Below are 16,220 nucleotides of genomic sequence, written 5' to 3' on the forward strand. Positions count from 1 at the left end.
GGAGGAAGGAGGCAGGGGGCAGGGAGGAAGGAGGCAGGAAGGCAGGGGGCAGGGAGGAAGGAGGCAGGGAGGAAGGAGGAGGGAGGAAGGAGGAGGGAGGAAGGAGGAAGGAGGAGGGAGGAAGGAAGAGGGAGGAAGGAAGAGGGAGGAAGGAAGAGGGAGGAAGGAAGAGGGAGGAAGGAGGAGGGAGGCAGGAAGGCATCATTAAGAATAGTTAGACTTATGCTTTTCCTCCACTTTAGGTTGTCTGGAGTTCACCTTTAATCATCTGACATGAGCCAAAGAAGACAGGAATGTGAATGAGAAGAGGACGTACCTGGGAAGGGGTCATAGAACCGTATGGAGGTGTGGGGGTCATCTGTCGAACAGGCTGGCCCATCATCCCCTGTGTCTGCTTAGGAAAGAAATAGGAGATAATAAATGGACTACATGGAGATATATCCAATCCCTGATCTGCCATCAACTCTTCTCTACAGCAGCCTTAAAGTACAACTCTAACCAAACCTCTATTTTAGTGTTGTTTCTGCTATTGTGTCCCTGGAAGAGCAGGACAAGTAATGAGGGGAGTTGTTGTCACCGGGACAGGAAGGTGCAGACAGCAATAAGAACCGGACAGATCTTCTAATACTGGAAGACGTTTTACTGGAGAGGCTTTCTATAACTTCCTGTCCTCACATTGAGTGATGGGAAATCTCTCCAATGGGGACACAGTGGAAAGAAAAACCAGACAGACGCTCCATCCCTTCCCATTCTGGTATAAAACAAATGGCTGCAGTTGGGTTTTAAAGCAATATGGAAACAAATGCACCACATGACATGGGCCCAGCGTGGGGGGGGGGGGGGTGGGGGGGCATGAATACAACTTTCCCAGAACAGCGCTGGAATGAGAGGACTCTTCAGGTGCTGCACCAGAACGTGAAGACTGGAGGTCTTTGTAACATTTTATCTTTTTGATTTGGTGAGGATGTCGCTTTAAAGGCAATCTGAAGCTGTGGACATCCGGAAAAGTGGCGCCCCCTCACTGTCTGTAGCAGCGGCTGTCACCTCACAAGGTAAAGACAGCCTCAAATGTGGCCCCCCAACGTCTCCAAAGGGCCAGCATGTAATGCTGCAGAAAACTGTCCCAGACTGAAGACTTGCTGGAGGAAACCGTCAAGGATTGTTCTACTGGAGTGACTGATATAATGGGACGGGAAACCTTCAGAGACTGCGGCTATGCTGCATGAAACTGCTACACTTTACTACTATTAAAGTGGTTGTAAACCTCAGACATGAAATCTGAACAAAGCACATCCCTCTATAGTGTGTACTCATCTAAGTCCAGAGCACTAAGTGTCATTTCTGTCTGCTGCTTCCTTCCTCTGCTATCTGCATGAGGCTCCTCCTCTGCTATCTGCATGAGGCTCCTCCTCCCTCCTCTGCTATCTGCATGAGGCTCCTCCTCCCTCCCCCTGCAATCTGCATGAGGCTCCTGCTCCCTACCCCCTGCTATCTGCATGAGTCTCCTGCTCCCTACCCCCTGCTATCTGCATGAGTCTCCTGCTCCCTACCCCCTGCTATCTGCATGAGTCTCCCGCTCCCTACCCCCTGCTATCTGCATGAGTCTCCTGCTCCCTACCCCCTGCTATCTGCATGAGTCTCCTGCTCCCTACCCCCTGCTATCTGCATGAGTCTCCTGCTCCCTACCCCCTGCTATCTGCATGAGTCTCCTGCTCCCTACCCCCTGCTATCTGCATGAGTCTCCTGCTCCCTACCCCCTGCAATCTGCATGAGTCTCCCGCTCCCTACCCCCTGCTATCTGCATGAGGCTCCTCCTCCCCCCCCCTGCTATCTGCATGAGTCTCCTGCTCCCTACCCCCTGCTATCTGCATGAGGCTCCTCCTCTGCTATCTGCATGAGGCTCCTCCATCTGCTATCTGCATGAGGCTCCTCCTCTGCTATCTGCATGAGGCTCCTCCTCTGCTATCTGCATGAGGCTCCTCCTCTGCTATCTGCATGAGGCTCCTCCTCTGCTATCTGCATGAGGCTCCTCCTCTGCTATCTGCATGAGGCTCCTCCTCTGCTATCTGCATGAGGCTCCTCCTCTGCTATCTGCATGAGGCTCCTCCTCTGCTATCTGCATGAGGCTCCTCCATCTGCTATCTGCATGAGGCTCCTCCTCTGCTATCTGCATGAGGCTCCTCCATCTGCTATCTGCATGAGGCTCCTCCTCCCTCCTCTGCTATCTGCATGAGGCTCCTCCTCCCTCCTCTGCTATCTGCATGAGGCTCCTCCTCCCTCCTCTGCTATCTGCATGAGGCTCCTCCTCCCTCCTCTGCTATCTGCATGAGGCTCCTCCTCCCTCCTCTGCTATCTGCATGAGGCTCCTCCTCCCTCCCCCTGCTATCTGCATGAGGCTCCTCCTCCCTCCCCCTGCTATCTGCACGAGTCTCCTGCTCCCTACCCCCTGCTATCTGCATGAGTCTCCTCCCTCCCTCTGCTATCTGCATGAGGCTCCTCCTCCCTCCCCCTGCTATCTGCATGACTCTCCTGCTCCCTACCCCCTGCTATCTGCATGAGTCTCCTCCTCCCTCCCCCTGCAATCTGCATGAGGCTCCTGCTCCCTACCCCCTGCTATCTGCATGAGTCTCCTGCTCCCTACCCCCTGCTATCTGCATGAGTCTCCTGCTCCCTCCCCCCTGCTATCTGCATGAGTCTCCTGCTCCCTACCCCCTGCTATCTGCATGAGTCTCCCGCTCCCTACCCCCTGCTATCTGCATGAGTCTCCTGCTCCCTAACCCCTGCTATCTGCATGAGTCTCCTGCTCCCTACCCCTGCAATCTGCATGAGTCTCCCGCTCCCTACCCCCTGCTATCTGCATGAGTCTTCTGCTCCCAACCCCCTGCAATCTGCATGAGTCTCCCGCTCCCTACCCCCTGCTATCTGCATGAGTCTCCTGCTCCCAACCCCCTGCTATCTGCATGAGTCTACCGCTCCCTACCCCCTGCTATCTGCATGAGTCTCCTGCTCCCTACCCCCTGCTATCTGCATGAGTCTCCTGCTCCCTACCCCCTGCTATCTGCATGAGTCTCCCGCTCCCTACCCCCTGCTATCTGCATAAGTCTCCCGCTCCCTCCCTCCTTCCCCTGCTATCTGCATGAGTCTCCTGCTCCCTACCCCCTGCTATCTGCATGAGTCTCCCGCTCCCTACCCCCTGCTATCTGCATGAGTCTACCGCTCCCTACCCCCTGCTATCTGCACGAGTCTCCTGCTCCCTCCCTCCTTCCCCTGCTATCTGCATGAGTCTACTCCTCCCCCTTCTTCCTCTGCTATCTGCATGAGTAACTTCTGACAAGTTTTGCTGACACCAAGAAATAAATGGTAATCTCCAGCACACAGCCTGTGATTGACAGCCTTAGCTCTGTCCCTGTGTGCCGTGTGATGGGGGTGTGTCCCTTCCCTCCAATCAGCTCTCAGAGCTCTCCAGTTGCGTAATTTCAGATTTCCCCCTCCCTTTTTCTGACCTCTCAAACTGTATAAATGCAGTACTTTGAACAGATGTACAGGACAGAGGGGTGCAGATAAACAGGTACAACTTATGTAGGAGGATTTGGTTAATCTCTGTATCACCCGAAGCCATTCACTTCACTAGGGATTTGGAAGGTTTACAACCACCTTAAGGGGCCCTTTTCAAACATTCCCTCTGACTGTTGGGGCCAAAGGGCCGTGCTTCAAACACTGCATGGGGCCACAGGTTTGGGCACCGCGGTCCATATCTGCAATGATGAAAGTACAAAAAGGATGCAGCGCTCCTACCGACTAAACATTAAAATGTGTATACCAATCATAAATTATTTATACATAGGAATATTGTAAACGTATAACAAGTGATATTGATGTATAATATATATATTTACAATACATGGTTACACTTTTTTTACGTTTACAATATGTGTATTGTGACGGTACTCACCGTCACTGGGAGTGACAGACAGATACTTAATGGTTTGGATTGCTTCAAATGGCTTCTGTGTTTACACTTATGATAATGTGTATTGTACTTCAATGTCAGAGACAGGCTCTTTCTATTGTCTGTGTATTGAGGTGTGATGTGGATTCTGTTAAGATGGCTAGATAATTAGTTCAGGTTAATTCCATTTCTGTATACAATTTCATCTCCATATGATAATGTAATCAGGCAACCCCTGACCTGATGGGGTAATTTGATCAGGAGGGGGGTGGGCTCATGTGTGTATAAATTGAGTGTGAATCTGTTCAATAAAGGAGAAGATTCCAGTACAAGCTAAGCTGTCGGCTAGCTTTGTATATGGGGGGGGCTGGAAAATCTGATATCTATGTTCACGACTGGGAGGAAGCCGTATACTGACGGAAGCCCACAAGACTGGGAGGAAGCCGTATACTGACGGAAGCCCACAAGACTGGGAGGAAGCCCACAAGACTGGGAGGAAGCCGTATTCTGACGGAAGCCCACAAGACTGGGAGGAAGCCGTATACTGACGGAAGCCCACAAGACTGGGAGGAAGCCGTATACTGACGGAAGCCCACAAGACTGGGAGGAAGCCGTATACTGATGGAAGCCCACAAGCACAGTGTGGGTCGCAGTTCCGTGTTTAATTCTATTTCTGTATACAATTTCATCTGCATACGATAATGTAATCAGGCAACCCCTGACCTGATGGGGTAATTTGTTCAGTAAGGGGGAGGGGGGGGTGTGCTCATGTGTGTATAAATTGAGTGTGAAACTGTTCAATAAAGGAGAAGATTCCAGTACAAGCCAAGTTGTCGGCTAGCTTTGTATAGGGGGTGGCTGGAAAATCTGATATCTATGTTCACGACTGGGAGGAAGCCCACAAGACTGGGAGGAAGCCGTATACTGACGGAAGTCCACAAGACTGGGAGGAAGCCATATACTGACGGAAGCCCACAAGACTGGGAGGAAGCCATATACTGACGGAAGCCCACAAGACTGGGAGGAAGCCGTATACTGACGGAAGCCCACAAGACTGGGAGGAAGCCGTATACTGACGGAAGCCCACAAGACTGGGAGGAAGCCGTATACTGATGGAAGCCCACAAGACTGGGAGGAAGCCGTATACTGATGGAAGCCCACAAGCACAGTGTGGGTCGCAGTTCCGTGTTTAATGCTATTTCTGTATACAATTTCATCTGCATACGATAAAGTAATCAGGCAACCCCTGACCTGATGGGGTAATTTGTTCAGTAAGGGGGGGGGGTGCTCATGTGTGTATAAATTGAGTGTGAAACTGTTCAATAAAGGAGAAGATTCCAGTACAAGCCAAGTTGTCGGCTAGCTTTGTATAGGGGGTGGCTGGAAAATCTGATATCTATGTTCACGACTGGGAGGAAGCCCACAAGACTGGGAGGAAGCCGTATACTGACGGAAGTCCACAAGACTGGGAGGAAGCCATATACTGACGGAAGCCCACAAGACTGGGAGGAAGCCGTATACTGACGGAAGCCCACAAGACTGGGAGGAAGCCGTATACTGACGGAAGCCCACAAGACTGGGAGGAAGCCGTATACTGATGGAAGCCCACAAGACTGGGAGGAAGCCGTATACTGATGGAAGCCCACAAGACTGGGAGGAAGCCGTATACTGATGGAAGCCCACAAGCACAGTGTGGGTCGCAGTTCCGTGTTTAATGCTATTTCTGTATACAATTTCATCTGCATACGATAAAGTAATCAGGCAACCCCTGACCTGATGGGGTAATTTGTTCAGTAAGGGGGGGGGGGTGCTCATGTGTGTATAAATTGAGTGTGAAACTGTTCAATAAAGGAGAAGATTCCAGTACAAGCCAAGTTGTCGGCTAGCTTTGTATAGGGGGTGGCTGGAAAATCTGATATCTATGTTCACGACTGGGAGGAAGCCCACAAGACTGGGAGGAAGCCATATACTGACGGAAGTCCACAAGACTGGGAGGAAGCCGTATACTGACGGAAGCCCACAAGACTGGGAGGAAGCCGTATACTGACGAAAGCCCTCAAGACTGGGAGGAAGCCATATACTGACGGAAGCCCACAAGACTGGGAGGAAGCCGTATACTGACGGAAGCCCACAAGACTGGGAGGAAGCCGTATACTGACGGAAGCCCACAAGACTGGGAGGAAGCCGTATACTGACGGAAGCCCACAAGACTGGGAGGAAGCCGTATACTGACGGAAGCCCACAAGACTGGGAGGAAGCCGTATACTGACGGAAGCCCACAAGACTGGGAGGAAGCCGTATACTGACGGAAGCCCACAAGACTGGGAGGAAGCCGTATACTGACGGAAGCCCTCAAGACTGGGAGGAAGCCGTATACTGACGGAAGCCCACAAGACTGGGAGGAAGCCGTATACTAATGGAAGCCCACAAGACTGGGAGGAAGCCGTATACTGATGGAAGCCCACAAGCACAGTGTGGGTCGCAGTTCCGTGTTTAATTCTATTTCTGTATACAATTTCATCTGCATACGATAATGTAATCAGGCAACCCCTGACCTGATGGGGTAATTTGTTCAGTAAGGGGGGGGGGTGTGCTCATGTGTGTATAAATTGAGTGTGAAACTGTTCAATAAAGGAGAAGATTCCAGTACAAGCTAAGTTGTCGGCTAGCTTTGTATAGGGGGTGGCTGGAAAATCTGATATCTATGTTCACGACTGGGAGGAAGCCCACAAGACTGGGAGGAAGCCATATACTGACGGAAGCCCACAAGACTGGGAGGAAGCCGTATACTGACGGAAGCCCACAAGACTGGGAGGAAGCCGTATACTGACGGAAGCCCACAAGACTGGGAGGAAGCCATATACTGACGGAAGCCCACAAGACTGGGAGGAAGCCGTATACTGACGGAAGCCCACAAGACTGGGAGGAAGCCGTATACTGACGGAAGCCCACAAGACTGGGAGGAAGCCGTATACTGATGGAAGCCCACAAGCACAGTGTGGGTCGCAGTTCCGTGTTTAATTCTATTTCTGTATACAATTTCATCTGCATACGATAATGTAATCAGGCAACCCCTGACCTGATGGGGTAATTTGTTCAGTAAGGGGGAGGGGGGGTGTGCTCATGTGTGTATAAATTGAGTGTTAAACTGTTCAATAAAGGAGAAGATTCCAGTACAAGCCAAGTTGTCGGCTAGCTTTGTATAGGGGGTGGCTGGAAAATCTGATATCTATGTTCACGACTGGGAGGAAGCCCACAAGACTGGGAGGAAGCCCACAAGACTGGAAGGAAGCCGTATACTGACGGAAGCCCACAAGACTGGAAGGAAGCCGTATACTGACGGAAGCCCACAAGACTGGGAGGAAGCCGTATACTGACGGAAGCCCACAAGACTGGGAGGAAGCCGTATACTGACGGAAGCCCTCAAGACTGGGAGGAAGCCGTATACTGACGGAAGCCCTCAAGACTGGGAGGAAGCCATATACTGACGGAAGCCCACAAGACTGGGAGGAAGCCGTATACTGACGGAAGCCCTCAAGACTGGGAGGAAGCCGTATACTGACGGAAGCCCACAAGACTGGGAGGAAGCCGTATACTGACGGAAGCCCTCAAGACTGGGAGGAAGCCGTATACTGACGGAAGCCCACAAGACTGGGAGGAAGCCATATACTGACGGAAGCCCACAAGACTGGGAGGAAGCCGTATACTGACGGAAGCCCACAAGACTGGGAGGAAGCCGTATACTGACGGAAGCCCACAAGACTGGGAGGAAGCCGTATACTGACGGAAGCCCACAAGACTGGGAGGAAGCCGTATACTGACGGAAGCCCACAAGACTGGGAGGAAGCCGTATACTGACGGAAGCCCACAAGACTGGGAGGAAGCCGTATACTGATGGAAGCCCACAAGACTGGGAGGAAGCCGTATACTGATGGAAGCCCACAAGACTGGGAGGAAGCCGTATACTGATGGAAGCCCACAAGCACAGTGTGGGTCGCAGTTCCGTGTTTAATTCTATTTCTGTATACAATTTCATCTGCATACGATAAAGTAATCAGGCAACCCCTGACCTGATGGGGTAATTTGTTCAGTAAGGGGGGGGGGGCTCATGTGTGTATAAATTGAGTGTGAAACTGTTCAATAAAGGAGAAGATTCCAGTACAAGCCAAGTTGTCGGCTAGCTTTGTATAGGGGGTGGCTGGAAAATCTGATATCTATGTTCACGACTGGGAGGAAGCCCACAAGACTAGGAGGAAGCCATATACTGACGGAAGCCCACAAGACTGGGAGGAAGCCGTATACTGACGGAAGCCCACAAGACTGGGAGGAAGCCATATACTGACGGAAGCCCACAAGACTGGGAGGAAGCTGTATACTGACGGAAGCCCACAAGACTGGGAGGAAGCTGTATACTGACGGAAGCCCACAAGACTGGGAGGAAGCCGTATACTGACGGAAGCCCACAAGACTGGGAGGAAGCTGTATACTGACGGAAGCCCACAAGACTGGGAGGAAGCTGTATACTGACGGAAGCCCACAAGACTGGGAGGAAGCCGTATACTGACGGAAGCCCACAAGACTGGGAGGAAGCCGTATACTGACGGAAGCCCACAAGCACAGTGTGGGTCGCGGTTCCGTTACACGTATGTATAAATAATATATGCTAACTGGTATACACATTTTAATTTTTAGTTCATTGTGGGGAGAAAATTTGATGCTAGCAGCTACTCTCTTATACTTTTTATAATTTATAGTTGTCTATTGCTGTGGTAGCGCATAGGAACCCCCCAACCCCAATTTCACTATATCCACCTTCAGCAACTTCTGATCCCTAAAAACCAAGGAAACAAGAACTGATTTTCATGTCTTTTGGATCAGTAAATAAAACTTTTTGTATTTTTTTGGATCAACATAACAGGCAGCTAACAAGGGAAGAGAAGCTGGGCAATGGCGGGTGCCGGTATCCCCAGCACGGGTATCCGGGTAATCAGGGGAGGGGGGCACATACTTACCAGCTTGGCCTGCAGTTGGTGCCTTAGTATCTGTCCTTGGGTGATGGCATTCTGTGGCCGGCACAACATGGGCTTATAGGGATCCATCATCCCTCCCACACCAGGCGGTACACTTCCATATGGAGGCCGAGTCTGGACCACCTTCACCATATTCATCCGCGGGGGGCGGTATGGATCCAGACGGGGACCGCCTAAGTTCAGGAAAAAAACAAGTGAATACAGGATGGTAAAATGAAGAAATGGCAGCCAACCCATGTGATGGGCGGTAGGCGGTGCTCACCGGGGGGCAGAGGCTGGTTCTGGGTATATACACCCTGCGTTCCATAGGGAAGGCGTGATATTGATCCTGGTCCCTGGGAATGCAGCAGGTCAGTGGGAACTCCCATCTGATAAGTCATGGGGCGTCCTCCACCGAGTCCGAAATCCTGTGTGTAAGAAAACCAATGTTAGGAATGACGCCAACCTAGAAAACGGCTTCTCGGGTATAAAGAAAGACTTTCCTCATGTTTAACCCCTTGCCTACCGGGCACTTAACATATAACATTTTTATGATTTTTTTTCCCCACACAAATAGAGCTTTCTTTTGGTGTATTTTTTTTATTTTTTGCTAAAAAAAAAAACAAAAATTTGGAAAAAAAGTTTTTCTTCGTTTCGGGTCAGTACATTTTATAAATAAATCATTTTTCTCCTTCATTGATATGCGCTGATGAGGCGGCACCCATGGGCACAGAGGGGCGGCACACCCATGGGCACAGAGGGGCGGCACCCATGGGCACAGAGGGGTGGCACCCACGGGCACAGAGGGGCGGCACCCACGGGCACAGAGGGGCGGCACCCATGGGCACAGAGGGGCGGCACCCATGGGCACAGAGGGGCGGCACCCACGGGCACAGAGGGGCGGCACCCATGGGCACAGAGGGGCAGCACTGATGGGCAGCACTGATGAGCATGAATAGGCAGCACTGATGGGCACAGATAGGCACCACTGATGAGCAGGCACTGACTGGCGTCACTGATGGGCACTGCTGGGGCCACACTAATGATCAGTTCCCCGATTACCTGTACAGTCTCCCCTGTGAGGAGATGCTGCTGATTGGCTCTCCTCTCCTCACACTCTTGTCAGTGTAAGCCGAGGAGAGCCGAAAAACGGCGCTTCCTTGTTGTGATCCCCTGTGATTGGAAACAGCCGATCACATGGATAAAGAGCCGCGTCATCAGTTTTTTTTACCGAGATCGGGGTCGCGCCGTGTCCAAAGGCCCTAGAGAATAAATTGGTGGGCGTTGCAATTTTTTTTAGGTCGCACAGTGTTTGCGCAGCGGTTTTTTCAAACGCAATTTTATTTTTTTTTTTAAAATACACTTCTTTGAATTTTAATGCAAAAAAAACACAATACAAAACCAAATATTTTTTTTGTAAAATATAAAAGGATGATGTTAAATAGATAGCAAACGTTAACGCTTTAAAACTTGCGCACGCCCGCAAAACGGCGACAAATGTCAAATTTTGCTATCCATAGGCGAAGCCTTTCCAGGTTACCACTTTAGATGTAAAGAGGTGGCCTGGTGTCCGGGATCCGACGTTCGCTGTGATGCCGCACACGTGTGGGACCATCGCTGTTTGCGTGCGTTCGCCTTTGAAACATGGAAGCCGGGGGGGGGGGGGATTAGGCAGACAAGTGGAGCTTCACATTTTGGGTGGAGCTTCACATTTTGGGTGGAGCTCTGCTTTAACTACTTGGCGCCCGTGTAATGGCTACAACATGGGCTCACAATGGTGGGAGGGTGTAAATAGAAGTCCTTCTGTTCCCGCGATGTTCTCGTGCGCTCTGTGATCAGGTGAAGGGCCAATCACAGCGAACCTTTACCACAAGATTAGCTGTCAGCCAATGACAGCTGATCATGGAAGTAAACAGAAGCCGATTATCGGCTTTTTTTTTTTTTTTTTTTAATTGGCTTCTGTTAGAGGGACATCGGTCCCACACAGTGCGCATCAGTGCCACGCAGTGCTGCCATTGAGAGCCCCATCAGTGCTGCCCATCATTGCAGCCTATCAGTGCCGCCCATCATTGCCACCCATCATTGCAGCCTATCCATAACCTTTATTACAGCCTATCAGTGCCACCCATCATTGCAGCCTATCAGTGCCACCCATCATTGCAGCCTATCAGTGCCACCCATCATTGCAGCCTATCAGTGCCACCCATCATTGCAGCCTATTAGTGTATATCAATGAAGGAGAAAAATTACCCGTTTGCAAAACTTAAACTATGAAAAAGGTTTTGTTTTCAAAATTTTCAGTCTTTTTGGTTCGTTCAGCAAAAAATAACACCCCCCCCCTCCCTGGGGGATCAAATACACCCAAAAGAAAGCTCTACCAGTGAATTTTTTTTTAAAATTTTCATACGAGTACAGTACTGGTATGAGGAAGTCTCCTGTTCTCCCCCCCCCCCCCGATATGTGTCTGCTGTACTATGTACTGGTATGAGGAAGTCTCCTGTTCTCCCCCCCCCCCCCCCGATATGTGTCTGCTGTACTATGTACTGGTATGAGGAAGTCTCCTGTTCTCTCCCCCCTCCCCCAATATGTGTCTGCTGTACCATGTACTGGTATAAGGAAGTCTCCTGTTCTCTCCCCCCCCCCCCCCCGATATGTGTCTGCTGTACTATGTACTGGTATGAGGAAGTCTCCTGTTCTCTCCTCCCCCCATCCCCCCCGATATGTGTCTGCTGTACCATGTACTGGTATGAGGAAGTCTCCTGTTCTCTCCCCCCCCCCCCCGATATGTGTCTGCTGTACCATGTACTGGTATGAGGAAGTCTCCTGTTCTCTCCCCCCCCCCCCCCCCGATATGTGTCTGCTGTACTATGTACTGGTATGAGGAAGTCTCCTGTTCTCCCCCCCCCCCCGATATGTGTCTGCTGTACCATGTACTGGTATGAGGAAGTCTCCTGTTCTCTCCCCCCCCCCCGATATGTGTCTGCTGTACTATGTACTGGTATGAGGAAGTCTCCTGTTCTCTCCCTCCCCCCCCTCCCCCCCGATATGTGTCTGCTGTACCATGTACTGGTATGAGGAAGTCTCCTGTTCTCTCCTCCCCCCATCCCCCCTGATATGTGTCTGCTGTACCATGTACTGGTATGAGGAAGTCTCCTGTTCTCTCCTCCCCCCCCCCCGATATGTGTCTGCTGTACCATGTACTGGTATGAGGAAGTCTCCTGTTCTCTCCTCCCCCCATCCCCCTGATATGTGTCTGCTGTACCATGTACTGGTATGAGGAAGTCTCCTGTTCTCCCCCCCCCCCCGATATGTGTCTGCTGTACCATGTACTGGAATGAGGAAGTCTCCTGTTCTCTCCTCCCCCCATCCTCCCCCGATATGTGTCTGCTGTACCATGTACTGGTATGAGGAAGTCTCCTGTTCTCTCCCCCCCCCCCGATATGTGTCTGCTGTACCATGTACTGGTATGAGGAAGTCTCCTGTTCTGCCCCCCCCCCGATATGTGTCTGCTGTACCATGTACTGGTATGAGGAAGTCTCCTGTTCTCTCTCCCCCCCCCCCGATATGTGTCTGCTGTACCATGTACTGGTATGAGGAAGTCTCCTGTTCTCTCCCCCCCCCCGATATGTGTCTGCTATACCATGTACTGGTATGAGGAAGTCTCCTGTTCTCTCCCCCCCCCCCCGATATGTGTCTGCTGTACCATGTACTGGTATGAGGAAGACTCCTGTTCTCTCCTCCTCCCCCCCCCCGATATGTGTCTGCTGTACCATGTACTGGTATGAGGAAGTCTCCTGTTCTCTCCCCTCCCCCATATATGTCTGCTGTACCATGTACTGGTATGGAGAAGTCTCCTGTTCTCTCCTCTCCCCCCCCCCCCGATATGTGTCTGCTGTACCATGTACTGGTATGGAGAAGTCTCCTGTTCTCTCCCCCCCCCCTGGATATGTGTCTGCTGTACCATGTACTGGTATGGAGAAGTCTCCTGTTCTCTCCCCCACCCCCCGATATGTGTCTGCTGTACCATGTACTGGTATGGAGAAGTCTCCTGTTCTCTCCTCCCCCCCCCGATATGTGTCCTGCGGTACCATGTACTGGTATGAGGAAGTCTCCTGTTCTCTCCTCCCCCCATCCCCCCGATATGTGTCTGCTGTACCATGTACTGGTATGGAGAAGTCTCCTGTTCTCTCCTCCCCCCCCCCACCCCGATATGTGTCTGCTGTACCATGTACTGGTATGAGGAAGTCTCCTGTTCTCTCCTCCCCCCATCCCCCCCGATATGTGTCTGCCTGTACCCATGTCTGTGTATGGAGAAGTCTCCTGTTCCCTCCTCCCCCCATCCTCCCGATATGTGTCTGCTGTACCATGTCTGTATGAGGAAGTTCCTGTTCCCCTCCTCTCCCCCGATATGTGTCTGCTGTACCATGTACTGGTATGGAGAAGTCTCCTGTTCCTCCTCCCCCCCCACCCCGATATGTGTCTGCTGTACCATGTACTGGTATGAAGAAGTCTCCTGTTCCCTCCTCCCCCCATCCTCCCCGATATGTGTCTGCTGTACCATGTACTGGTAGGAGGAAGTCTCCTGTTCTCTCCTCCCCCCCCCCCCCCTCCGATATGTGTCTGCTGTACCATGTACTGGTATGAGGAAGTCTCCTGTTCTCTCCTTAACCCCCCCCCACCCCCCCCCCCCCCCATATGTGTTGTCCCATGTACTGGTATGAAGAGGTCTCCTGTTCTCCCCCCCCCCCCCCCCCCAAATATGTGTATGCTGTCCCATGTACTGGTATGAAGAGGTCTCCTGTTCTCTTTGTATTGCTTCCTTTGTATGACACCCCTGGTGTTCCTGCAAGTCCATCTGCTTTCTTTATAAAACTGACCACCACTAAGCACGACAGCACAGTGTGGCAAGTTGCTATGCTGGGAACTCTGTGTGTTCTCCTCCAATGAGCAGATCCAATGAGCAGACTTGTCCTTTTGTCCTGACACGCCTCCACTGCACAGCCACTGGCAAGATCAGTGTGCTGTTGCTTCCCCCCCCCCTCCCCCAGCTCCTATGAGGCTGAGAACAGGGGGAATGTGATCACTTATCAATAAAGGGGAAAAAAGGGATTTATGTTTTTTTATTTCTATACACAAATGTTTTGCCTTTCATTTCTATTGTACACTGAATGGGTTGTTTTATGATGTGATCGTTTACAAATCACTTTAAGTGGGTGTATAAGATAAAGTTTGTGAACCCCTGAGCAGAAGTTTTGTGATGCGTTGTCATGTAGGACAATACAGGACAGAACACATGGGGGGGGGGGGGGACTTCTGCAAGGCGGGATTACAACGTGAACCAATCTGATTGAGGATTACCTCTCCTCCTTTGTTGGCAGGCTGGCGGGTTTTCTTTTTCTTGCTTTGCTTCTTTCGATCTTCGCCGCCGCCGGTGCTGCCCGTTCCACCTTTCTCCACTTTCAGCGGGTCGCTCGGCTTCTTCTCCGGCTCGCTGCTTGTGGGGGTGGGTGGCTCCTCGTCCTCGGGCGGGAGGGGGAGGGGCTCCAGGTAGTAGGTACGTGGCTTGGGCTTTAGGTGAGTGTGGTAGAGGAGTAAACGCTGCTGCTCCTCCATCCGAGACACGCGCCTATCCACCCGCACCGTCCCAAACCACCCCCAGGAAAGGGGAGCCGACTGCTTCAACCCCTCAAACAGGTCCCAAGGGGAAATTTTTTGCTTGGTGGAGACTTGAAGGCCCTATAAAAGGATGGCAGCAAAAACAAAACACAATTATAAAGGATCCAATCCATTGTAAGATAAAAGCTCAACTCCAGGCAGACAAATACAGAGATGAACTGAATGCATGGAAGCCAATACACCTGCCAAAGGATTTCAATCCCTGCCCATTCAGTCCTAAGATTTGCACAGCTCTGCCACAAAGCTAAATGAGATGCCCTAGCTATTCTATGCATTTAAAAGGGGTCATGAACCTCTGAAATGAGCAAAGCATATCCTTCTATAGCGTATACTTACCTTAAATCATAGCACCAGAAATGTGATTTCTGTCTGCTGCCTCCTTCCTCTGCAATCTGCATGAGCCATTTCAGACAGTTTATACCACCATTAGACAATCCAGGGCAAGGGAAGAGGGTGGAGGGAGAGGGAAGAGGGTGGAGGCAGAGGGAAGAGGGCAGGGGGAAGAGGGCGGAGGGAGAGGGAAGAGGGCAGAGGGACAGGGCAGGGGGAAGAGGGCGGAGGGAGAGGGAAGAGGGCAGAGGGACAGGGCAGGGGGAAGAGGGCAGAGGGAAGAGGGCGGAGGGAGAGGGAAGAGGGCGGAGGGCAGAGGGCAGGGGGAAGAGGGCGGAGGGCAGGGGGAAGAGGGCGGAGGGAGGAGGGAAGAGGGAAGAGGGCAGAGGGACAGGGCAGGGGGAAGAGGGCAGAGGGACAGGGCAGGGGGAAGAGGGCAGAGGGAAGAGGGCGAGGGAAGAGGGCGGAGGGCAGGGGGAAGAGGGCGGAGGGCAGGGGGAAGAGGGCGGAGGGCAGGGGGAAGAGGGCGGAGGGCAGGGGGAAGAGGGCAGAGGGACAGGGCAGGGGGAAGAGAGCAGGGGAAGAGGGCAGAGGGGACAGGGCAGGGGGAAGAGGGCGGAGGGGACAGGGCAGGGGGAAGAGGGCGGAGGGGACAGGGCAGGGGGAAGAGGGCGGAGGGGACAGGGGCAGGGGGGAAGAGGGCGGAGGGGACAGGGCAGGGGGAAGAGGGCGGAGGGACAGGGCAGGGGAAGAGGGCGGAGGGAAGAGGGCAGAGGGAGAGGGAAGAGGGACAGGGCAGGGGGAAGAGGGCGGAGGGAAAGGGAGAGGGCGGAGGGAAAGGGCGGAGGGAAAGGGAGAGGGCGGAGGGAAAGGGAGAGGGAAAGGGAGAGGGAAAGGGCGAGGGAAAGGGAAAGGGCGAGGGAAAGGGAAAGGGCGAGGGAAAGGGCGAGGGAAAGGGCGAGGGAAAGGGCGAGGGCGAGGGCGAGGGAAAGGGCGAGGGAAAGGGAGAGGGCGAGGGAAAGAGAGAGGGCGAGGGAAAGAGAGAGGGCGAGGGAAAGGGTGAGGGCGAGGGAAAAAGAGAGGGCGAGGGAAAAAGAGAGGGCGAGGGAAAGGGTGAGGGAAAGGGTGAGGGAAAGGGTGAGGGAAAGGGAGAGGGCGAGGGAAAGAGAGAGGGCGAGGGAAAGAGAGAGGGCGAGGGAAAGAGAGAGGGCGAGGGAAAGAGAGAGGGCGAGGGAAAGAGAGAGGGCGAGGGAAAG

The 16,220-nt window shown here is 52.4% G+C and overlaps 1 protein-coding gene across 11 annotated transcripts in view; it reads right to left on the bottom strand.

The window, feature by feature from the left end:
- The window catches only part of MED12 (mediator complex subunit 12), a 132,284-nt gene that overhangs the window by 7,114 nt on the left and 108,950 nt on the right, over positions 1–16,220 (bottom strand). For 8 of the 11 annotated variants that reach the window (XM_082263183.1, XM_082263182.1, XM_082263181.1 and 5 more), the window contains exons 36-39: positions 14,317–14,694; positions 9,242–9,386; positions 8,962–9,152; positions 317–394 (exon numbers count right to left, since the gene is read on the bottom strand). In XM_082263183.1, the coding sequence (XP_082119309.1) occupies positions 317–394; positions 8,962–9,152; positions 9,242–9,386; positions 14,317–14,694 (792 nt within the window). The remainder of the gene's footprint in view (positions 1–316; positions 395–8,961; positions 9,153–9,241; positions 9,387–14,316; positions 14,695–16,220) is intronic. The other 3 variants (XM_082263177.1, XM_082263175.1, XM_082263179.1) reach the window with 1 other exon arrangement.

The sequence above is a fragment of the Pelophylax lessonae genome, assembly GCF_965119305.1.
Source record: "Pelophylax lessonae genome assembly, chromosome: 7".
Lineage (NCBI taxonomy): Eukaryota > Metazoa > Chordata > Amphibia > Anura > Ranidae > Pelophylax > Pelophylax lessonae.